Source organism: Acanthopagrus latus, chromosome 12, assembly GCF_904848185.1.
Source record: "Acanthopagrus latus isolate v.2019 chromosome 12, fAcaLat1.1, whole genome shotgun sequence".
Lineage (NCBI taxonomy): Eukaryota > Metazoa > Chordata > Actinopteri > Spariformes > Sparidae > Acanthopagrus > Acanthopagrus latus.
Genome location: NC_051050.1, coordinates 17,085,442 through 17,110,528, shown reverse-complemented (window position 1 = coordinate 17,110,528; position 25,087 = coordinate 17,085,442). Strand labels below are relative to the sequence as shown.

At 42.0% G+C, this 25,087-nt stretch overlaps 2 protein-coding genes across 8 annotated transcripts; one reads left to right on the top strand and one right to left on the bottom strand.

The window, feature by feature from the left end:
• Positions 1 to 1,518: 1,518 nt before the first annotated feature.
• Positions 1,519 to 10,365, bottom strand: LOC119029952 (inactive phospholipid phosphatase 7). 3 transcript variants are annotated; one of them, XM_037117202.1, is made up of 5 exons: positions 10,226 to 10,365; positions 8,955 to 9,062; positions 8,759 to 8,829; positions 7,842 to 8,626; positions 1,519 to 3,038 (listed from the first exon to the last, which is right to left on the bottom strand). In XM_037117202.1, the coding sequence occupies exons 4-5, from the start codon at positions 8,353 to 8,355 to the stop codon at positions 2,650 to 2,652; spliced, it is 903 nt and encodes a 300-aa protein (XP_036973097.1). In that variant the 5' UTR covers positions 8,356 to 8,626; positions 8,759 to 8,829; positions 8,955 to 9,062; positions 10,226 to 10,365; the 3' UTR covers positions 1,519 to 2,649. The 3 variants fall into 3 exon arrangements, with proteins under 3 accessions (XP_036973097.1, XP_036973096.1, XP_036973098.1); XM_037117201.1 differs by having other exon boundaries at positions 8,759 to 9,062; XM_037117203.1 differs by lacking the exon at positions 8,955 to 9,062 and having other exon boundaries at positions 10,226 to 10,364.
• fam78ab (family with sequence similarity 78 member Ab) lies at positions 10,255 to 25,087 on the top strand. Of its 5 annotated transcripts, XM_037117206.1 has the most exons (4): positions 10,313 to 10,810; positions 10,895 to 10,952; positions 11,839 to 12,142; positions 19,551 to 25,087. In XM_037117206.1, the coding sequence occupies exons 3-4, from the start codon at positions 11,880 to 11,882 to the stop codon at positions 20,074 to 20,076; spliced, it is 789 nt and encodes a 262-aa protein (XP_036973101.1). In that variant the 5' UTR covers positions 10,313 to 10,810; positions 10,895 to 10,952; positions 11,839 to 11,879; the 3' UTR covers positions 20,077 to 25,087. The 5 variants fall into 5 exon arrangements, with proteins under 5 accessions (XP_036973102.1, XP_036973101.1, XP_036973100.1 ...); XM_037117207.1 differs by lacking the exon at positions 10,895 to 10,952 and having other exon boundaries at positions 10,255 to 10,542; XM_037117205.1 differs by having other exon boundaries at positions 10,317 to 10,952.

The window sequence follows — 25,087 nt, the reverse complement described above, 5'->3', positions numbered from 1 at the left end:
CCAGTCAACTGATGAGATGCAGTGTTTGTGCCAGTGGTTGCAGCAGTGGTACTTAATCTACAAAATTAACTCCTTCTTCTCCACATTTTCTCAGACTTTGAGTCTCAGTTACAATATTTGTGTCTCTCTTGACTGAACTCTTCAGTTTCGGTCTCTGCTGCTCTTCACATCAAACGTTTCTGTATTTTTTGAAATGAGAAGATATTTGGTCCAAATGTGCTCCAGAAGTTTTCTGCGAACTTTTACAAAAACCTATCAATGCACACACTACCAGGTAACGCGCAAGATTGTAAACTCTTAGACGCTTTGTGCCAGAGACCATCTTTTTTTTTAGAAAAGCAGTTTCGGTTCCTGCTGTTTAAACAGCACACACAGCTGCATATCCTGTCAGATACTGTGACAGGAAGCTACAGCCTGTGAAGACTCGCTGCTTTAATGACAGTCACAATCATTGCTGCATCAATACCTGAATGTTTGCTCTCTCATACAAGTAAATAATGTGGTCTGAAATGATACTAATGCAGCTACATGTGAGTTGTGTCGAGTACAACCCTGCTATACAGGCATTTAATAAGTACTGTACTTAAGTACCGTTTTGAGGTAACTGTACTCTACTTAAGTGCTTCCATTTTCTGCTTCCTTACACTTCCACTCCACTACTATTGTACTTTTTAACCCATTATTTTTTCTTGGATGGTTACAAGATAGTTTGCAGATTACATGTAAAATGTAGTGTAATCTGCAAAGTTTGTCAATTACATGCAAAAGTATACTGTATACAGTATATACAAACATATCTGTAAATATATGTCACAGTAACTACATTTAATATCAGACACTATGAGACTTTTACTCAAGTGCTATTTGTGTTGTTGCTATTTGTAACTTCACTTTTACTTATCAAGTAATATTGTCACATATATCATATATTTCACTCAAGTATGACTTTTCTTATAAGAAGGATACCCTCATATAATTTAATTTAAACTTATCCTATATGAGTTCTGAAAAGTAACGAAGAAAGTAATTTAGAAGTGAGAGGGAACCAGTGGATTCTGGTTCGAGCCTTTACTGTCTCACCATAAATGTCTCTTTTGCTAAAACGTTACGCTGACAGAAATAGTATAATGACCATTTCACAGCTGTCTCATCATCTTCACTTTTTCCACAAACCACACTTATTTATTCTTTAGCTGACTAAGTTGCTCCCCATGTGATGATTGGAGGAATCGAAGCAATTTGTTTCGCTTTATAAACAGGGAGTTAAGCATCCTCTCAGTGTCAGCTGCTACATGATTCATCAAATCACGTCCGACGGTACTTTTGGACAACGCATTCTGGTCGGCAACACACCCACATTTCATTCAAAAATATTCGCAAATCTTTGTTTTGCAGGTGATCCAATTCACGTTCGCACCTTCATTGACCAGCAACCATTATTCATCCAAAATCGATATAAAAACAAACACTTTTTGACTATAATTGGCAAGAAAAAGACAAAGGCGTCCAATATTTACTGACAGCCCACCTCGTTTTATTCATGAGATGGAGAAACAAAGTAAAAACATGGTATACAGATCCCTGTACAGAATAAAGCAAACCAATGTACACAAAACTGTATTTACACACCAAACAAAAAAAAAAAAACAGCAGGTGTCATTTAAAGGTCCATAAAAAACACATTCAGAAAAGAAAGGTGTAATTGATTAAAAATTGGTATTTCAAACGGGTATTTTTTATTTTGTATGCCAACATTCCCCCACACACACACACACACACACACACACACACACACACACACACACGCTTCAGTTGTTTTGTAGGGCATTGAATCAAAATCACTGGCAAACCGTAAACATCTGTTAATGTGCAGAGTGCAGCAGCCTGAAAATAAAAGAGCCGATGAGAAATATCTGCCATAAAAACAAAAGATTCAAACTCATAACAGCATAAATTGCACACTGAGGGAAATTATATTTGACCCCCTTAAGAGAAATATTAAATTCAGAGATGTCAAGGTAAGTTCGTATTTGTTAAATACAGAGTGGAAAGAAAATTATCCCATCAGAAAATGTACAATGAACATTATTAGTCACGCCAGTCACTTTTATATATTGTAGTGTAACATCCAACATTACAGCCTGACACCAAACCCAATTCAGTGTTCAACCCCAAACCAAAAAAACCCACATATTTTTAAAGGAAATGAGAAAAGAGGAAGAGGCGACAGAGAAGAAGGAAGTGAAAGGAGGGAAAGAAAAAGAGGCACACAAAGTGGAGAGAGAATCTGTCATGTAGTAAGTAATGTAAGTAGAGTGTAATGTTTTAAAAATGAAAAAACCTTAATCCTACATGTACGTTTTTCACCAAATCATCGTCAGTGTGCAGTTGTCTTGAAATGATTTGAGTCAAGAAGCAGTGGAGGTGTGTGTGTTAGTAGATTTGACTTACTGCCATTAACTTGAAATGTCTTGTGACCTGCCTGTTTTGGGCGTTACATGCAAGCAAACACCTGATTCCAAATGTTAATGCTTTCGCGTTCGAACCCTGCGATAAGAACTTCATACCCTTGCAGAAATACCTTCACAAGACCCTGAAGCTGCGAGGTTAGTGTATCAAATAAGCCTGACGGAGTCTTCTATCAAAAGCTCAGAAAAAGGGGCTCCAGCTGAGCGTGCTAATGGAAATAAGAGTCTGACAGGTGCTTGATGAGAGCCACACCGACTCCATCAAGCTGAAGTGGAGCAGGCCCAGCGCGAAGCCACACACCATGTCAGTCAGGTGGTGTCTCCCCAGCAGCACCCGGGACACGCCCACCAGGAACGCCCACAGCACCAGCAGGATGCGGAGCGGCACGGCCAGCACCAGGTGGGACAGCAGGAACTTGGAGACCATAGCGGCGCGGCTGGCGTGAGCGGCGGGGAAGGAGTAGATGTCCATGGCGACGCAGTCCAGGAAGCCCGGCGTCATCTCCCAGGGTCCCCTGCGCTTCACCAGTCTCTGGACTCCAGCCACAGTCATGACGTCAAGAAGGAGGGCTGTGATGGAGAAAGACACAGTCCTTTACTTCAAAATGGTACCAATACAATTTAAGGTAACAGAAGTATTATTAGCAAAGTGGACTTAAAATGTTCAAGTCAACATTTTTATTTTGAAGAGTCTAAAATAAAACAAAATTAAATCTAATTGAATATGACAGTAGGTTGAAACAACAGATATCAGATACATGTAGTGGAGTTAAAGAATGAAAATATAGCTAAGGACCTCAAAGTTGTGCCTACATTTTCTGTGAATGTGATTTCAACCATCGAACAATGCATTGTTACATACCAGAATTATTTTTTGGAGCCTGTTGGTATAGTCATGCCTGTGTCCACATTTTAAAGTGTTTTAGCAAGTGAGTCCTGTCAAGTGAGGGTAATGTCTGTTTGTGACCCCTGGTGGACGTTCAGCCAAAGAGTGATTGTTCCTCCTTAGATTGTGTCATCTGAAGGATTTTTAGAGGCTCAAAGAGGGGGAAGTGTTCACTATTTCATCGGGAAGAAAGCAAACAATAGGATAAAAAGAAAGCTCATGAAATGGCCAAATGGGTGCCCACATCTCTTGAGCCGACAGCGAGACGAGGAGAGGTGCTCACACGCAGTCAGAGTGGATGGATGTTTAAAGAATACACTAAAACAATGCAGTATGTTTATATTTAAATAGCTGTAGATGTGTTCTATGATTGTGTAGCATGAAGGACTTTCCAAACATTCATATTGTTATGCAGCCCTGTGTTGCATTGTTGATGTATATGACCAGTAAATCTTCTCGAACTCTGAAGGAACTCAATTTTTTAGCAACAGAATTAGAATCTTTATAATTTGTTCAATCATGTCGTGCCTCTTATTTATATTCATATCCAGCCTTCGGTCCTGACTCCTAATTTGTGAGCGTTCCTTAATGACAACGTTCCTATTAAAAACAAACTGTCTCAGCGGAGGTGTGGTTTTATCCTTTAGTCCTCAAATAAAGCAGACAGCAACTTTAGCGCATTTGTAAACAGACACCCAAGTGACCAAGAATAACCAATAAGGCATACAATACCAGTAACATTTGCTTTGAGTCCAAATACCAGACATTTACAGATGCCTATTATAGCTCCATAGCCGTCCCAAAAATATCCCCTCCGTTGCCATCTTTAACTTCTGCTCGAGTCTGCCATCTTCACACACACTCAGCCGGGCTAAGTAACTGTCAGTTTTTCTGACATATTGGTTACACTGCCCTACTTCTAATTCCAGTCGCCCACTCTCTGTCCCTAATGGGGGCCATTATTTTAATACCATCTCCTTAAAGGCAGGGTAGTGAGGTGCGGTTACATTGATGTTTACCAAAAAAAAAAAAAAAAAGTCTAAGTGCTGAAGGAAGCTATGAAGAAAAGAGAAGAAGACAGGAGGTGAATGAATCTGGAGAAATGTGAGCGAGGACATGAGGTGGTTTCTCTTCTGGCAGTCACAAACGTACTGAGGGGAGGAAGAAGGTGAGCCAAGAGATGATGTATCAGATTATCAGCTGTAAGGACGAGTGTGTTTGTTGTGTCCATCTGCTGACTAACGTTACAGTGGCAATCATCAAGACACCCAATGAGCCAACTCCTCAGGAATGTTGTCGATAATTGCGCAAAATAATGCTTTTATTTGTTACAATTCTTTAGCTCCCTCCTACAGAATGTTGTACTGGCCAAATGCGTGACTCCGTCTTTCTTCCCCAGTCAGTATCTTTATTCTGTGGTGCTCTTGCCGCGGACCATTTCACAGCATGCTTGGCTGTGAAATGCTGTCAGTACTGACAAGCACAACTGCAGTGGGCACAGTGTCATAACGTGTTCGAAGTCGCCCCCCCCCCCAGTAAGCCGGCAGACAGTTATTGATCACGCGAAAACTGTTTTTGAGAGGCCGAACGCTCTCCATCACTGAGTCAGATTCTGGGTGCTGCTGCACACAGACTTGCTGTTCAAGGAGAAACGGCTATAACGAGAGTGGAAACTCCAAACCCTGAGATTTGGAACAGGTGTGTGATAATTGGTCCGGCTGGTTGCAGATCAACTTGCATTGTGAGGATATCCCACAATGCCCACTGTATAAATACCGGAACAACATTGTGTACCTTACTTCTCCTGAGTTTCTTCTTTCCAGCATCAACAAGAGAGAATATGGCAGAGACTGAGCAACATTAGCTTTCATGCAGAGGTGTGTGTGTGTGTGTGTGTGTGTGTGTGTGTGTGTGTGTGTGTGTGTGTGTGTGTGTGTGTGTGTGTGTGTGTGTGTGTGTGTAATCACTCTCCTTTTTAGCTTTGTTATGGTCTCTACAAACTACTGAGAAAAAATATGTGTCTTTAGCGGCAAAACAGGGGAATAATCTGGAATCTGTCTTCTTGTATTTGTCCTAAACTGACGACCGGATATCTGCCTGGTCAGAGGTGTGACCCCAAGCAAATGTCTGGACTTTCCATTCCTTTATAAAACACTTTAAAACCTGCAAAAGTGTTTGCAAACCAACACAAGAACAAAAAAATTTAACTGCGGATGATTGTTATCAACCAGTGTGTCTTGGGCTGTGTTGCAAGAGGCCGATAACAGCCACTGTGGCATCATACTGGTGGACATTTTTCTTGACTTGAGAGTGAGAGGGGTCTGTATTGTGGATTTGAAGTGACTTTGCAATATAGGCCCCGTTGTGCTCTGATTGGTAGGTATATTTCTCTTTTAAAATATCGTTTGAAGATAAGAGAAATAAGCAACATCTTGTAGTAACAGTAGTAACATTAGTCATGTAGCTGAAATAAAAGTTGACTGACTGATAGCTGCTACAGTGATTGTGGTACTGCAGCATTCTTTGGCAAAAAAAAGCCCCTTGAAATGTAATGCCAAATACTGAGCTATCAGCTTCAATGACCGATATATTGCAGTGCAACTAGTGCACTTCTGTAATTAAAAAAACATTTTTTGAACTCATTTATGAAAGAAATGACTTCATAACTATAGACATGTTGCCACTGGTGTTAAATACATTAAAAAAAATTGTCAATTCAGCTTGTATCTTTCCTATTTGAACACATTTTTAAATAAGTGTGCATGATATGAGGTGAACATGGATTCTTTGAGAAATGGAGTCACTGGGTCAATGGAGCAACTACAGTACACAGAAAACGCTGAAGAGGAACTTATCGACAGAAGTCGATAAGGATGGGAACATCCTCCACGCCGTCAAGGTCTGCTCAGAATTTCAGACAGCCCCCAGTCAGTGTGTGATAAAAATGTTTTCAAAACACTTGACGGGAAATATTCCTGCACTGTACCTCTCATACACTCACGACACTGTTCTGAATTTAACCACTCCTGACAGCCCGGTCCTGGCTGATTACTTTCCTGTCAGGTGAAACAAAATAAAACAGAATTTCAGCGAGCATTAAATATTAATACCTCGCCCACAGTTCAGGGTGTTTCATAAATTTCCTCCTGACAGTCCTTAAACTGACTAGAAATTATCCTGGACCGGCAAATAATGAACAAGCTGAACAATGTCCCCTGCACAATACAACAGTGTCCCAAATCCAGAGATTTACTGGCCTCCAATCAGAGCTCAGCGTAGCTCCAGCCAGGAGATTTGTACTTTCTACTGGTCGATAATCTGTGTTTGGGTCCAGACTGCACATGTGCATTTTGCCTGCACACACACACACACACACACACACACACACACACACACACACACACACACACACACACACACACACACACTCAGACACACACACTATGAAAAATTGATCCCTTGTAACACTACTGCTTAACACTTTGTTTTTACATTGGTAGAAACAAATGAACAGTTCAGAACTGACAACACTAAAACATAAATAAAACAATATATTTAAGGGATATTCATGGTATAAATGTTTGAGAATGCATGCGTAAGCTGTATTAGATTGTACTGTATTGTAATATTAAAGACTGATGAGGTGTAACTCATAATAATAAGTTAAACCAACACCTCTCTGACATAATAGCGACAGCAACTGAACATAAGCTCAAGATGATGATTACAATTCATAAAGGAATCTTTGATAGGGCTGTTATCATTATTATATTATTATTGTCTACATCTATTATTTGAAAAGTTCCTGCAATTAATGCAGCATCTGTTGGATATGAAGTGTGTCTAAACTTCATAAAAAAGTTTTCCAAACTTACATGTTACTTACTAACTTTTATATCAGGAAGTGCAGGGAATGGTGGTGGGGGATGAGTGAGAAAGCTGCCAAGCCAGTGACCACCGTTCAAAACTGTGTTTCAACATTTGTAAGTGTGAAACTTGTGGATATTTTTAAAGAGAAGTCAGGAAAATTTCCATCGATGAAAGTCTGAAGTCGCCGCCTTTTCCTCTGTTGTTAAGGGGCCAGTCAACACAATGTATAATGTGTCACTCAAAACAGTGTAAAACAAGGGCCGAGCTGTGGATTAAAGATTCTGGTACCATCTTATAAGTCATCTTATTAAGTATTTAAAGTTTAAGCGGCTGGAAACGGTGGAGGAAGTATTTAGATCCTTTACTTAATAATTAGTAGTAGTAGTAGTTATACAGTGCCATAAATACTCTGTTACAAGTTAAATAAATGTTACTTAAACACAAGTTCATCAGTCTACTCAGGAAAAATGTACTTAAAATATTAAAAAAAAACTTAAAGATGCTACTTGAGTGAACTGACTGACTCCATCCCTGGTCATTAATGGCCTGCTTCTCCTGCCTGGTGCATTCTGGGTATGACTGAACAGCTGGTTGGTTGAGTGTGGTATGGCATTTACCCAGCAGCAGGTTGACCAGAACCTCTTGCCCGGCCAGCGTGTTACTCCTCGTGAGGCACACAATGGTGCCAATGATCCACGTGATGCCGTGGCCCGTGAGCGCCAGCAGGGCCACCATGGAGCGGCAGCCTCCCCAGGGGGACGACGTGTAGGCGCACACCCCCATGCGCTTGGACAGACAGATGTCAATGGCGAGGAGGGAGTTTATGGCTATCCCCTTGAATGAAGGGTTCAGCAGCATGCAGTCCTCCTCTGGCATCTTGCCGGGCTCCCTCTTGTCCTTGCTGCCGCTGTCGGCGGGTTCCTCGCTCGGCTGGCTCGTTTGGTGCTTGACTTGACCCGGTCTCCTTGCGCTGCCCCGGCTCTCCGAGGGGCCGCCGCCGCCGCCGGCGCTGCCTCCTCCTCCTCCGCCGTTGCTTCGGACGGGCTGATGGTTCAGTGACATGAACTCAGGTCTGCTCAGGACGCTGTTCCTCTCCCGCGCCCTGGATCTCACGTTGTAACTGGAGGGCATGTTTTGGACAGGGCCGAGTCCTTTGTGGGTGCGACAACCGATTGTCAATCTCCGGAAGATAATTCAAGTGGTGCGAGTCCACCACGACGGTGAAATGTCCCAGGATAAACCCCCTCCAGCAGCCGTCCTCCCCCTCCTATGGCCTTAATAGATATATTTAGACCCACTGGAATGTGCGCTGGCCATGCTGTTTATACCTCGGCCCATGCACGCTGGGAGAGTGTATTGAATGGCATCTGCCTCGGCCAATCCAGTGAAACAAGATCTGCAGCTAGAAGATACAATAACAACATGAGCGTCTTGTTACGCCACAAACACACAGCGAACAAGTGATGTGCTGAGAAAAAAAACACACACACAGGCTCGGTGTTGAGAAGCGCAAGACGCGGCGTTGTGTTCTTACCAAGCGAAGGGTGGACGAGAAGCATCGCTCTAAATCTGCCCTGCAGCCTCCATCACACCTCTGATCCGGAGCTGTAAACAGCGAAACAGTCGGTCAGTGTCATCAACAAAGGGTGAGGACAAGAAGGCAGCAGCAGCCGCAGCAGCAGTCAGTGCAGCATTTGGTGCTTCTTCCGGATGCGACGTAGTTTACGCACAGTGTCGATTCAACATCTGCGCTGCGCTGCGCTGCGGAGCGGAGTTCTCCAAGGTGCTTAAACAGACAGCGCGCACGGTGTCAGGCTGTCAGCTGGGTGTTTAAAGTGCTGCAGAATAAAAAAGAATTATGATAAAAGGAAGTGAGAAAGCAGGTGAATGAAACAAATATCGTTTGGTTGTTTTGTGGCGTAGAATACAATAGACTGATCACCACAAAGACCTTTGACTTATACTCTCACTTTCCACAGAACAACATCTGAGAGAACAGATTGATAGATAGTTTACCTTAAAAGCCCTTGAATGAATAAAAATAAACTTCACTGTTAGGAATGTTGATGTTATGTCATATATTTGAAGCTATGATTGCTTGAATATTAAGCTACGTTTGAGTTGAGGAGTCTAAACAAAAGTAGATACTGGTAAATGATCACAACATAATATTTGACAGGGACATCTCTGAAAATCAACATGACAATAGCCAATAAAAACAGTTACAAGACAATAATCACTAAACAACAACATCAGCAACAACAGTAATAATTCATTAAAAGCACTACAACAATAACAACCAGAGACTGTCTCTAGAAAATAACTTATATCAATATTATCTTTGTCAAAGTGTCATTAATTCATCTCCATTTTAAAACCTGTGGGCTGTAAGGAATATGATCCAGCCAGCAGGCTTTACTGCTTAACAATAAGCAATAATAACTGTAAATTATTCTTAGTATATTTGTCCTTGAATATGCATAAATATGATAGGTCAATGGACAAAATACCACAAAATATCTTATTCAGCACACGCAGACTATGAATGACTTCATACAAAAGGAAGTGAGCACATAAATAAATATATTGATAAATAAATAAGTGTGTTTTGGTTGTTTTGTAGAGAATAACCTTCAAAATAAGACTGATCGATAAAAAAGAAAAAGAAAAACCCTTTGAAAGCCTCCTTTTCACCTGACATGACAGCTATAAGAACAACACGTGATCGACCATACTGGTAACTGATTCCTGATGACAAAATTTAAATGAACACTATTGTCATGGATGCTGATGTTATGTTTTATTTTAAAAGCTACATTACAGTTGAATATTACATATTAGTCTGTGAGTCTAAACAAAACAGAATATTTGAAAAAGAACATGTTAATATGATTACTGAGTTATAACCTGTAAGGAGTGTGATATTCAGTAAAAAACAACTCCCAACTCAATCTCATTATTATGATCCTTGACTGCGCATGCGTGCAAAAGGTCAACGTACCAAACGCCACTAAACATCCTCTTTGACATCACCACGGAGGCTCTCGGTCTCACATCAGCCCTCTCACGTCCAGCGGACGTCGCCCTGCACTACACTTCCCGGCATGCCTGCGCCGCCTCAGAGCGGAAGTGTCGTCTCAGAGACGCTTATAAAGCTGCTTCCCCGGCGGCTCAGATAGACCAATACGCAGCGGGGTGAACCTGCCGTGGCAGCGATGGGACGAGCACGGAGAAATGACAGCCCGTGCTGGAATCTAGGCTGAAGGAGAAGAAGTGCATCCCATCACAGACAGACGGGACTGTCAAGCCCCGGTCGAAGTATGTGACGGCTGGCAGCTCTCCCCTCCACTGTGGTGATATTTATTTTTAATTTTTTTTTTATTATTATTTATTTTTAAACAAAAATCCGAGAATGGATCCGGTGAAATGGGTGCTAAAGTTGACCCGGCGGTGTCCTCTGGATGTTGCGGCGCTCCGTCTCCAACTCGACTGAGACCGTCCCCGCTGCCTGTCTCTCTCTCTCTCTCTCTGCGGGACGGGGGGAAATGATTTGCGGCTCCGAAGAGAGGAGAAATAACGGCAGCCGGTGCGTGCAGGAGATAACGGAATTACCTCTCTGACCGAAGAACTGTGCGAGCCGCCGTCCACTCTGAATTTTTTTTCCTTCCAGGATTTCGCCGCCCCTCCGCTGAGGACACTGGAGACTCCCCAGTGAAATTGTTTTATAGGTAGACTCCTTTTCTCTTTTCTTTTTTTTTTTCGGTGTGCATGTTGTTTTTGTCGGCTAAAAATAGATCCAAATTCGCGCAATTGCACGGCATGAGCCGTTAATCCGCACATGTGTGTGTATGTGTGTGTGTATAAACGTCCAGCATTACGCTCATAAATCGCTAAATGACACTTTTTATGTCAGAGAATTCAGGCGGCTGCGGATCAAATGGACAACGGGCTGCTTCACACGGTGTGAGCGTCACCTCTTAGCTGCCATTTGTCATTTACGTGTCCGCCTGCACTGTCCAGCACAACATTTGTGTTTGTTGTTTTTTGTTTTGTTTTGTTTTTTTCATTTTGATTATGAGTCTTGACAGCAGCTGGACGTGGAGCTTTAGTCCAGTGGTGGGGATTATCTGTTAATGACACACAGAATCACACGGAAGAAGAATGGGGGATGTAACGTTAGTAGTTATTGTTGAATTATTTAGCTCAGAGTTAACTGAGAACCTTTTTTTTTTTTTACGCGCGGCTTTTCCAAAGGGATGCACTGTTGCAGGGTCAGGTCCCGTTGTGATGAAGCGCATTTAGGAGGCGCTGACTTGTGACCCGACAGCATGAAAACATCAGTGCACGGCTGAAAGAAAAAGCACCTGCGCTTGTTTGGGGAGGTTTTACGCACCGGAAAGCATGTGCTCTCCAAAGCTGGTTCTTTTCTTCTCTGAGACAGTTTCGGATCAAAGATGCATGGCTTTTTATGAGACTGTCTGCTATAAATGAACACTTTTTTAAAAATCTGGTGAGGTTTTTTTCTTTTTCTTTTTTCTTTTTCGAGAACATGATCCAACTGTGGTGATTTTCTTTTTCTTGCTTCTTTGTCCATGCGCCTCTCTCCTCCCCCAGAACTCTGGACGCTGTTGTGGATTGTGTTGCAATTTAATGCAATGGGCTGCATCCAGAGTATCAGGTGTAAGCCCAAGAGTTTCCGAGACAGTATCATCGTCCTGGAGGTGAACAGCTCCATTGACCCAAACCCCACCAGCATCGACGAGTCATCCAGCGTGGTCCTGCGCTACCGGACACCGCACTTCCGAGCCTGTGCCCGGGTCCTGGTGCCGCCAGTCGCCGGTAAGGAGACGTGGACCATCGGCTGGATTCAAGCGTGTAACCACATGGAATTCTTCAACACGTATGGAAACAAAGGGATGTGAGTATCAAAGGTTTCCTTTTTTTTCTCAATGTGTTTTCTGCCTTTGTGTATCAACTGTAACCTGTAACTGTTAGGTGTTGAGCATGTGTGAAGCACATGGTTGAGATGTGTACCAAGGATAAATGAGAAGTATACATATGTATGTATGTATGTATGTATGTATGTATGTATGTATGTATGTATGTATGTATGTATATATATATATATATATATATATATATATATATATATATATATATATATATATATATATATATATATATATATTCCATAACACCAACAATCATATAACACCCAAAAGTGTTCAGTTGTCTGTCTATGTGACAATGAGGAGCTGGAATCTGTGACAGAAGAGCACTTGTTCATAATTTGTATTGCAAAATGACTGAAATTATGTACAGATTATGTAAAATAGTTGCTGATTGATTGACTAAACGATTCATTATCAATGGTTCAAGCTCTAGTTAACATAAGTGAATAGTATAGTTATACAGTAGTGTGGAACATGACAAGGCCTCTACATACAGCTTAATCATAAGCTTATTAAAGACATCTTTTGGGGAAGTGGGGAAGTGCTGCCACCCAAAATAGAGAACTTGAAGTTTCGAAAATGTAAGGCCAGCAAATTCTACAATTAACCGTTCCTGATATTAGAAGAGGAACCATTTAAAACAGATTGGACTTGAAGGGGCAATATGTAGGGATTTTAATTAAACACATTCAAATAGTGCTTTGTATCGTGTTTCAGAGACGTATACTGTATAGAATGCTAACCAGTTAGCTCTGGGCCTGGAGGCCTTTCTCCCAGCAGCCAAAAGCTCCAGTGCTAGCGGTTTAAACACCAACACCAGCAGTTCGACTAGCCGCACGTCTAACTGTGCTAGCAAGCTAATAGTAGCCACACTCATGTATATATAAACAGAGCAAAGTTAGCAGCATTTAGCAGTTCTCCTGGTGATAGGCTGCCCTGTTTTTTGGGGGTATGAACTTCACCGCCAATTCTTACATATTGAACCTCTAAAGGGTAACTCCAACTTATTAAACACTTTAAACTGTGTTTACAGGTCTCAGGGAGTACTACTGCATATGTGAAAAAAGCAGCATAAAGCCTCTTGTGGCTCCAGAGGAAGCAGCATGTAAACTGAAAACTTGCCTCGAGTGATGTCACTTAGCGACTACGCCACATTGTGGCTAACGTGGGTGCCAGGTTTTGAAAAGGAAGAAGAATGCATGAGATAAAAAAAACCCTGTAATCTTTGGCTTGGGTTTGGTGCAACCGTGTTAAAGGAGTGCAATGCTAGAGCAGTGGACTACTTTATAGAACCTGGAGCCTTCTACTTTACCCACAGTGCATTGTATCCACTAGATGACATCACTGGAGGAAACGTAATTGTCAAACTTAGCTTTTAAGGAAAAGAAACCTGACATGATGGACTTGATACCGAACCTTTAAAACAAGGAGAGGAACAGAAGTCAGAAAGAGAAGCTTGATTTCAGATGAATTATACTTGTGTTAATCTTCCTGTTTTTCCATTCCAAGTAATGCCTAAATTATTCTAAAGTGGAAATATTTTCAGGTTGTGAAACTGGTCTGCATCTGCGTTGCCCAGCATCGGTCTGTGCCCTGCAATCCAAATATTTACATTGGAAAACTGTTGTGCTTTTTCATTTTTTTATTCTCCATCAGTATTTTAAATAGTTTCTTGTGCACATAAAATATATTAAAAGGTAAAAAGCACAAAGTCAGCGTCAACATAAACTCCTCTCTACCACAAAACGCTGTGAGCCTTTAATTCTGTTGTTAGCGGCGCTGGCTCAGGCGTGTGTGAGCTGACCAATCGTCATCATATATCCAGGAAAATAAGGTGGTGTTATTTATAAACAGGTAAAATAAATGGACGTGCCTGTAAGTGAACTTCAGTATTCAATCAGCAGCTCAGCCATCTACAGTATGTGGGCTTGTGTCTGCATGCCTGCAGGCTACAAAGCACTTCAGAACCTGACAGATATCAGTGCAGGAGATTGTGATGGAAAATAATTGCCGTAACCTTTCAGATCCCTCTGCTTGTCAATACCCAGTTATTTCGCACCACCAGTTACAAACGAGACAAACGTGGGCAAATCCAGCTTTAAGATAAATATGCTCCTAACACAGGCAGCGGTTGTTAATACGTCTCCTTCTTATTCTCTGTCACTCTTCTTTCTCTTTTCCTTTGCAGTGTGTTCAGTGAGTGTGTGTGTGTGTGATATTGGTGCGCTCGTTAGACAAGCAGAGTTCATCTTATATCCTGTTGTGGGGAACCACAGGCTGACTAGACCCAGAATATGCTTTATCTGTGAGATATTGCAGCTTAGGATGTTTGAGTGCTGCGTGTCCAAGATTAGAGTCACAGTCCCCTCCCCAACACACACACCCAGCCCAGTATGGCCCTGAATAGGCTATGCGTGTGTGTGTGTGTGTGTGTGTGTGTGTGTGTGTGTGTGTGTGTGTGTGTGTGTGAGTGAGAGAACCTTCAGTCACTCTCTAAAAGTCCAGTATGATGAATGCCTTTTATAGACTGTTTTTCAGTTTACAGTAATTGCCTCTTTCTTCCCGAGCTACACTGTTGTTTTGCAGATATTTACTCTCTCATTTGAGTCTTTTGTCAAGCACATTCAAAAACATCCAATTTTTAAATGTAATATAAGCAATAAGAGTAGCAGAATAGCCTCACATTTTGAAGCGCAAAGCATAAACTTGGAGGCTAATTGCCATTGTGGTGGGGCTTCGACTGAGCTCACAGTAGAGGAATGAACAGATAATCAATATTATGCCTTTCTTCTCTTATTTTTCAAGTTGTGAAAGAAATCATTTAAAACCTGCCCAAACAGCCGTCCAACAGGATGCAAGGTAGTGTGAACTGAAAAGGACTTTTTTATTCTTAAAACATAAAAAGCTGCCATAACGGACGGGCCTTGTGGGTTAATTGCCACCGGCTATTAAAGAGCAAAGCTAATCTCCTCTTTCACTCATGATATAGTTCTAAAGAAATCATCTGTGGCCAAATTCAAGCCGACAAATTTAATATTAAGTGAAAACTTTTTCAGAAATGACGTCAGAATACGATAATGTGAGAAAGACAAACCACCTTGACAGAGAAGAAAGTTGTATTTATCACAGAGAATGTGTTTAAAGATAAAAAGCAAATAGGCAAAGATCTGAGGCCTTCCTCCTAAGTACCCAGTCAGCACCACTAAGAAGAACAGAGCAGCTGTGCTGAATGTATTTTTATTTGCTAAACTAGCTGCTTGACATTAAATCATGTAAACGTGTGACATTGTGATGTAGCGTGATGTCACAAAGTCACAGAATTAGAGGCGGGAGTGCTGACGAGGCGTTTCGGGAGCAGTGTTTTCTGTGGGAGAGAGGAGCCTCCGTTGACCCTATTTTCGGCTTGACTTTCAAGACCTTTGACATGGACAAAAACTTGAATAGAACACTGAAGTAAGGGAAAAATGAAAAAGCATATTAGGTCCAAAGCATGTGACTTCATGCACGTTCTCCAGTGCTTCTCTTGGGCCAGCTAACAGAGAGCAACAGTAGCCAATGTTAGTTTAGAAACTGAGTCTGCTTTTAAAATGAAGACGTTGTTGGAGCAGACCGTAGTTTTTGTGGAAGACACTTTCATAGAGTAGGACTGAACAGTGATCACAAGTGGGATCTAACCAACATGGATGTAACTGATACACACACATATAGAGCACTATATATAGGGGTGTTGGTATGCACCCACCCACCTTTGCAGCAGTGTTGTTTGACCCCAGTCACTTGTGCATTTACAAAGAAATGGACTTTATCTATCGTCTTATTCTGATGTTAATCTCACAAAATGACGACCTACTCTTGAAGCTCATTTTTTAAGTCAGTCTTAGGATGCAGGAGATGAGTCTGCTCTAACTGCTCAGATTCTCATACTAAGTAGTTTCTTTGATGGCAATAAAGCTCCGGCGTGCTGTAATTGGACAGAGCAGCCGAGGATGGTAATGAGGATGATTTCTCTGTTGGCTGTGGATGATGTGCTCGGGATTCTGGACACATTCATCGTCCCTCTCCACCTGTTTGTTGTCCCCGTCTTTTAGAATGGCTTCAGTGAGGTTTTGTAGGTTTGTCCAGGATGTGCGCACTGACACACTTACCAACGTGTGTTTTAAAGGTGCTAAAATAGGAAGTGTGGTAGAAGTGAAGCTAAAAAATAAATTCAGGTTTCTATGTTGTAAAAGTTTTCCTACAGCGTCTTTTCTAAAGGAATGACACAGAGCTTTCTGCCAGTATTCTTTAAGGAGTAGTGTGATAGTCACACACATGTAGGCTGTGAGGCTTAATCACGCTATAATTGGTTAATTAATTGCATTGGCTTCACATGGATTCTTACAGTTCATCCAATTTCCACCATCTGTGATGGAGAGAATTGCTTCTTTACTATGTCTGAACAACAGAGCTTAACTCGAAACCATTTTTCCCGCCAAATGCAGATGAATGACTGAAATGGGTGAGTCAAAGTGGCTGAAACAGGAAGTGAGTTGTTTCAGCCCCACCTAGTAGAGTCACAAAATCTCAGTGAAACTGTTTGCAGACCTCTTGTAACCCTCAAACATTTATGTATCACTAACGTAGTCTGGTCAGATTCAGCTGATGACATTTCTATTTCAGAGATCAACTGATAATAATGATAATGATAATTTAGATAGTAGATATCTTTTGGATTCATTTAATGTGGCTTCTTTTTATTGTTCAGCCAAATGTTTGCTAAAGAGCTTTCACTTCTGATAGTGAGGTGTCGTAAAAATGGCTGACTATCGCTGGTTTTGTGCACAGGAAACTGCAACCATGTAGGCCTAAACTACTACTGCAGCTTCTCTTCAGTCGCCTCATCAACACCGCTGGTCGTGTACAAAGGAAACTATAAACTATATAAAGGGTGGATGGTTTTGGCAAGTTTGCATTCGTCACTATCACCAGAAGCTTGATGTTCCAACTGTTGATCCATGACTGAGCCATCTCACCATTAATCATCTAGCTATCAATTATTTATTCATTACTCTCAGCTGATTATTTTGACTGTTATCCTCTGCTTTTAGCTAACTAATTAAACTGTTTACCCATCAGCTAGGCCCCTGTGTTTTTCGGCTACTTTGAGCAATTTTAATACTACTTATATGTTTCCACTGTTTCTTTATTACATTGAAATGTAGCCATTACTTTTTCCTATCTATTTCTTTTAGCTAACCGTAAATGTTTAAATGTCCCCTAATGCTTATGTTCCTTTTAATCTTACTTGTATATGTTACTATTTTAACATGTATCCAAACATTTAAGCTCAACTGTTAAGATGTCTCTTAACATCAACTTTAGCTATCTAAGCTAGGCTACATGTAAATGCCCTAAATGTAAACTAGGCTAGGCTGTTGTAGGCAATTTACCATTCATCCATTTAGCTAACAGTTTGAACAGTTAAAGTTCCTTTCAGTGTTAGCTATCTACTGTATCTGAACCATTGATGATATTCAATCAATTGCGCACAGTTTGAACTGTTAAATCTCCCTAACCCTAACCCTAACCCTGATAGCTGTTAGGTATATATATATATATATATCTACTTCAAGCTGTTTTTCACCTGCAGCTGGATATTTAACACAGTAACTGCAACGGTTTAAATTCCTTTTTAATGTTGACCAGCAACTGTGTCTGAACAATTTTGGCTTTCCATATTTTTGTCTAACTGTGTAAACTGTTGCTATCTACTGCTTTGCAACCACTTATAAATTACTTTTGTTAGAGCTCTCTCAGTACATGGATTTTTTTTTTTTAAGTCAAAGCATAATTAAATGTTTTTTGACCTGGTCCACAGTCTTTAAACACAGACTGTCCCCTTGAAACTGGAGAAGTAGGCTGCCCCCTGGGCTGTGAACCACCATCCAACATTTATAATAACTGACATGCTCAGGAGTCACAGTTGAGTAGTCTCTTTATTGAGTCAATTGTTTCTGCCATCCCTGCGGTTCTGTTACACACACTCATCAGTTATTGCAGATCATTTGGTTGTGACAAAGCAGGCAGTGAAGACACAAACAGGAAGTGAGGCGTATCTCTGCAGCGCTTTTCCCACTCACGTTAGAAGTTCCTCAGGCTCAGCCACGTGTGTGCTTGTGAGGGCGTATTATGTTTATGGCTGAAAAGCTGGTAGATTTATGTGCTCATAAATAATAAATTACAGAAGTTGTACACTGAGAAGCCTGGTGCAGATATTCACTGTTGGAATATATTGAGTATTGGAGTCGTTCATGGCAACATGGAAAAATTGCTGCAAATTGTTTTGGAGGCACCAGTTTTACGTGATTTTTTTTTTTTTTTTTTTTTTTTCAGAACAGAAATGTAGAAATATATGCTCCCACATACACACACACACACACACACACACAGAATGGCCAGGCTATTATCATGCCCGACATGCTAATCTCACCCCCTGGGTGAATACATAAATCACAATGTGAGGCCGGGCCGAGCAGTGCAGTGCAGTAAGTCGGGTGGCTGGTGATCACACTGTTATCGTCTCTGTCCTGCTGATCCTCTACTTCAGGGAACGGAAGGTAATCTTTCTCCTGCTGTGGGCAGAAAATCGATGGTCGGACGGACCAGAGGTAGCAGGTCACTTAAGTCGTGCTGTGTCGCCTGCTGTGTGTGTCACAATATTTTATTGTTGTATTGTATTTTCCCTCAGTGGCTTGAAAATTGGTGGAAAAATCCAACAGTGAGGTTTTGAGTCAGCTCAGTCTTTCTGTCCCGTGTTGTTAGATATACAGGCAGTCACATCATTGAGATGCTAATTCTCAGCTATTTATACAGGAAAGATTCAACCTCAGAGCTTTTTACATGAGGGATCTTTTGTTTTGGAACTTAAAAGATCATTCTGTTTTATCAGTAAAAGAAATCGGACAGGTCAAGAACAAAACCTTTAGAGGAGAAAACAAAGGCGAACGGTATCAAACATTCACCTCAGTTTACAGACAACTTCCTGGTTCAGCTTTGGCTCAGGAGTTTTCCTGTCCAGCCGCACGCACGCACGCACGCACGCACGCACGCACGCACGCACGCACACACACACACACACACACACACACACACACACACACACACACACACACACTTCAAATATGCTCCCTTCCAGTTTTGCCTCCAAAGGAAGTGGCGTGATAAAAAGAAAACTGGCTTCATTGTTGTCGTGTCACCATAACCAATAGAAATGATGACCATAACTATGACTGAAAGACTTAACTTGCTTAATCAGCTGTCACTTAATGCCAACAGCTTTTTAATGTCTACGATCTCCATTTCTGAGTAAATCCTAATGTGTGACTCCTTTTCCAGGTCGAGTTGGGAGCTGCCCGACCTGCGTGATGGGAAGATTCAGGCCATCAGCGACTCAGACGGGGTGAACTACCCGTGGTACGGCAACACCACGGAGACCTGCACCGTCGTCGGCCCCACCAAGAAGGACAGCAAGTTCACCGTTAGTATGAATGACAATTTCTACCCCAGCGTGACCTGGGGTGTGCCGGTCAGCGACAGCAACGTGCCTCAGCTTAGCAGCATCCACCGCGACCAGAGCTTTACGACGTGGCTGGTGGCGATCAACCAGGCCACCTCAGAGACACTCGTCCTGCAGACGATCCGCTGGAGGATGCGGCTTCACATCCGAGTGGACCCAGAGAAGCCTTTGGGACAAAGGGCCGTTCTGAACGAGCCCCTGGCCCAGGAACAGCCCCAGATCCTGGGCAAGAATGAGCCCATCCCCTCTAACGCCATGGTCAAGCCCAACGCCAACGATGCCCAGGTGCTGATGTGGCGGCCAAAGAGTGGCGACCCCGTGGTTGTCATACCACCTAAATACTGACCTATTTCACTGACCAGACTGGCCTTGGATACCTAAACAGTATCATCTCTTATTTCTTCTCTTTTCTTTCGTTCCTGCTCGTCACCAGCTCTCACTGCTTTAAACCTTCCCCTCCTCTTTTTTTTTCTTCTTTTGCCTCTATATTCTTCTCTCTTATGTTTAAAAAAAGACTGACAGAGGGTTAAAACAAAAGAGAGAGACAAATGAAACCAGCTCTGAGAGAATAAAAAAAAGACCAGCTGTTGCTTTGAAGTTGGGGGCTCGAACACATTTTTAAAAACTGGAGCGAACAAACTGCAACCATTCTACCTTCAAAACTGGGTCGGGTCGCACTGTGCTAAACGAAGTCATTGCAAAAACTAGAAGAATTTCTGTGGGTTGTTTTGTTTTTTTTTTAATTTTTAATTTTCTATTTTTGGCTGTCCAGGCCAAGTGTTACTGGGTTTGTGAGTGTGGGTTGATTTTGAAGTATTTACATGACCATGTCTGCGCACGTGCTACATACATGGACATGCACACACATTTGTGTATGAATACCAGTTGTGTTTTTTTTTTATTTACGGGCTGGGAGAGAGTGCATTCAGTTTTGTTTGTTGTTGTCGTCGAACTGCATCGGTTGACATACATAGATTTTAGTACTTTAAAAAAAAACAAAAAACATGCGAGACATTCAATCCATGCTGCCTTAAGTTTACATCGCTTTCCACTGCAAACTTTTTTAGCCTTAAACTAAGTGCAATGCAGTATTTTGCTCATTTTGTTCCCCCCGACTCTTCTAGACTGTTGGTGCTGGCATGTGTGGGTTTAGGACAGGAAAAACGACACCACAGAAGAAGAAGAAGAAGACTTTTATGTTTTCCATCGCATTTACCTGACGAGTGCATTGTCTCACGAGCACAAACCAGCATTATGTGTAGACGCAGTTACACAACCGAGTTCGCTGGTTGTGTTTCAAGTGCATTATGCAACAGGGGAGCTGAACAGAGAACAACAGCGAAGCCGACCTCCATCGTCAATAGCACTCGACGTAGCAACGTGCAATAACAACTTCCGCAAAAAGCAGTCAGAAGCGCTCCTCAGTTCACCTCTTTTCATTTATTTTATTCCGTTTGTTCCTTCAGAAAACACATTTTTTTCCCGTTGTATCACTCCATCTCAGGGCCCTGTGTTTCACTTCCTTCCTGTTCTCTTTTTGTCATCCATCCTGTGTGGCCTGCTCGTTTCTTGCTCGGCGTTTGCTCTCACTGAACGATCAATAGTCTGATTAATAAGCAGTCACACATGGGGGCGTAAAAAGCTTGTAATAACTGGAGAATTTAAAACAGCGGGATCCCCTCTTAAACACTGTGTTTGCAATAGTTCCTCTAAAGCAACAACACCCCTTTTCTCTTTCTGTGTTCATCTCCTTCATCTAAACCAGTGTGAGCGCCAGCCTCGCTCACTCTCTCGTTTTTTTTTTTTTTATCTGTTGTCGAGGCTGAAAAGCAGAGCAGGAGGCATGCAAGTTTGATCCTGACTGCTCGGTTGGCATATAGATGACCCACTTCTCTGCCTCGCCAGTTGTAGCTCTTTTCGCTGCAGAAATGTGGGGTTTGCCTGCCTTTTGCTTCACCGCCAGCCAACGAACAGACACAGACACACATAAACAAGCAGCACCCGACAGTTCAATACAAATGTTGGATAGGTTGATGCCCACTGGAAACTCTTTGTGAAAGCAGAGGGAAAGGCTGAAATCAGGAGGCCAACGTGTGAGTCAAAGAAGTTGTTTCTGCTAACGAGCTGCGTCAGAGTTCGTCCCGTCGATGGCCAGTTATCCACTTTCAGATGTTACAAACACCTTGCAAGTCCACCGTGCCCACCGAATCCCTGTGTTTTTTGCTCCAACCAAAGAAATAATTTGCATGCAAGTCTGATCGGCTCATGTATTTCACAAAGATCAGTAAGCTGCTGCTGTTTTGGTGCACTAGCGTCTCCTCAATATCGGCTGAACAAAACACATCCATCACACTTGGTTCAGGACACATTTGTTTGAGTTTCATCGGATGTTCTGTCTATTCTATCATTACAAAGCAGACAACTGTGTAATTTTACCCTGATTTGGCTGATATTCCAAACAAAACTGTGTGAGAATAGCTCAACATTTTGGGAGCCTTTGCTATTTGTACAAGAATATGACAAGAAGGTTGACACCAATTTCATGTCCATGTGCTAAATATGAGGCCACAGACAGCAGTTAGCTTAGCAAGACTGGAAGAGCGGGGAAAGAAAATATGCCTACTAGCACCTCAGAAGCTAAAAAAGCTAATAACAAATGTCTAGAAAGGACAAATTGTGGCTTTACAGGAGGCATTTCCAGTGATAAGCCCCTGCAAAGTTTAGCTGTCTGGCTAGCTTTGTATTTAGCATGTACTTATACAAAAGTGATGTCAATCTTATAAGCTAACTCTCAGAAAGCAAGCAAGTACAGAGCACAAGTATTTTGTACAGGAATAGTGAAACATTTAGTGTCTTTGACTTTTTGTGATGAGAATCAGATGAGAAGATTGATGCCAATGTCATGTCTGTGTGCTAAATATGAAGCCACAGCCAGTAGTTAGCTTAGCAAGACTGGAAGAGAGTGGAAAGAGCTAGCTAAAAAGTTAATAACTAATGTCTAGAAAGGACAAATCATGGCTTTAAAGGAGGCATTACCCGTGATTAGCACACTCTTTAGCTGAGTTTAGCTCACGTCTCATGGCTAGCTTCATATTTAGCCCATAGATATGAGCGTGAAATCAATCTTCTCATCTTACTCAAGCAAGTATATCCCAAATTGTCCAAATATTTCTTTAACCAGGAGCTAAAGTTGGAGATCTCAAACATCACGCCACTAGCTTTTAACTGCTTTGTTCACATGGTAACTCCATTAGACCCTCCTGCTCGGCTTGGTTCACACGTAGCCTAACCGCGATATACTCTGCTCCAGGCCGGGTCGCCGGGGTGGCGAAGGGAGCTGGAGAGGGAGAAGTTAGAAAGGCTACTGGGGGACTGCTGTCATAATTAGATCTGCGGTGACACACTTACATGCCCTAGATGGACTTGAACTGTGCCGAGTTGCGCTGTGCAACGCGAGGGCTAGCTTGAATCACGGGTGAGGTTTACGTGAGGTCACATGGCGAAGGTCAGGGTCAAAGTGTGTGTGTGTGTGTGTGTGTGTGTGTGTGTGTGTGTGCAGGGAGTCCTAAAATGTATTTGCAGGCAGTCGAGTGGTGGTGGAGGAGCGGGGAGTGAATATGAAAGTGACAACGAATTAGATCTATTTAGACGTTGAAGCCAGCTAGAAATAACGTTTGACATTTGCAAAGCACAACTTGGATGTCAACCGCAAGGTATCTGAGAGAAATCTGCAGCTAATATTATGAAGTCAGTGACCTTTAACCTCTTGGCATTGTGGACCATCTTGCAATGACCCTGTGGATAGTACTCAAGCTGGACTACGCATAATGTAATTAAACCTTGACATGCAAAGTGGCTCTCACTCTGTGTGTGTGTGTGTGTGTGTGTTCATGTGAGCCTGTGTTAAATCCCATTTGAGGGATTTGGACAGGATGAGGACCTTCAGTCATGTGTCTTGCTGTTGTTGAGTCATGATTTCTACTCTCCCTCCACTGTCTCTCTCGTATACACACAAACAGACACACACGCACAGACACACACACACACAGTGCAGGGAATGTAACGTCCTTGTCATAAAAACAGGGACAGTGCTTGCCCTTGCAAACACACACACACACAAACACCCTGAGGGGAAAGGAGCAGGCCTGGTGTGGTATCTGATTGTCAAAGCGGTGTCACATTGGGAGTGTGAACTCATTTGTCAGCCCTGCACGTGGACCGTCCGAAAAACACATGCACATACTAACAAAGCCATATGCACAATACACACCTGTTTACGAGCGAACAGCGTGTGATATATGTGTCTTTTTCTGTTTGTTGAACTAGAGAAATTGAAGTATTGAGGCCCACTGAGAGGGCGCCTGTCAACTATCAGCAGCATTTTCATGTTTTATTGTAGAAAAAGGGCACTAATTGTTTTCTGTGTGTGTGTGTGTGTCTGAATTTGTTCCAAGATTTGTCGGTGATGTGTATTTCGTGTTCGCACAGCAGATTGATGCTTTACGTGCTTCCTTAACTCAAAGCCACGAAAAAAAACAAAATCGCACATTGTTTGTTTGCTGTACGGAAGGCAAACGGTGCCAAAATTGGACAAAAGCCAAAACTATGCAGTGGGACGTTATGAGTGACATAGGCCTGTTTTCAAATGTTTATTTTTTTTTATTTTATTTTATTTTTTTTATCGTTAAATTGATTTAGCGTATTTGTATTTCCGGGAAAACATTACAATGCAAAACTGTGTGGAAGACTCTTCACTGTCGTGTTTTCTGCTCGTAGGGCTGTGCCAAGTGAACAAGAGCCTCCTCTCCTAAACCCACACCATTACAGTTCTTCTGAGGGCTGCTACCTTTGCTTCAGATCTTTATGTTGTTATTTAATGCCCCCCCGTCAGTGAATCATCATCCCCCTTATTTAAAACCAATAAATCAAGTGCAAACTGAGGACTACCTGCCTTCATTTCCTGGCTTATACATTTGGTTTTATTCCATGAAGAAGAAAAAAAAATCATCTCGCTATCTTCCTTACTTCAAAAACAATAAATAAAAGATACGTAACATTGTCCCATGGTTTAAATAAAACCCCTAAATGTAGCACATGAGGTATAAAACGAGCGACTATGTGCGTTTCTCATTTTTCGTTTTGGTTTGTTTGGAAATACAGCACTGAGAATAGTTAAAGCAGTTTGTGTTTTCTTTTGTTCGGCTTTGACTTTTACACCAATACTTGAAAATGGGTCAGTTCTGGCAAAATATTTAAAACTGTGAAAATGCACAACACCGGGGGGGAAACAACCCCTGGAAAAAATATATATATATAAAAGGTCTTTTTCATGAATGAATAAACTGTGCAAATATTG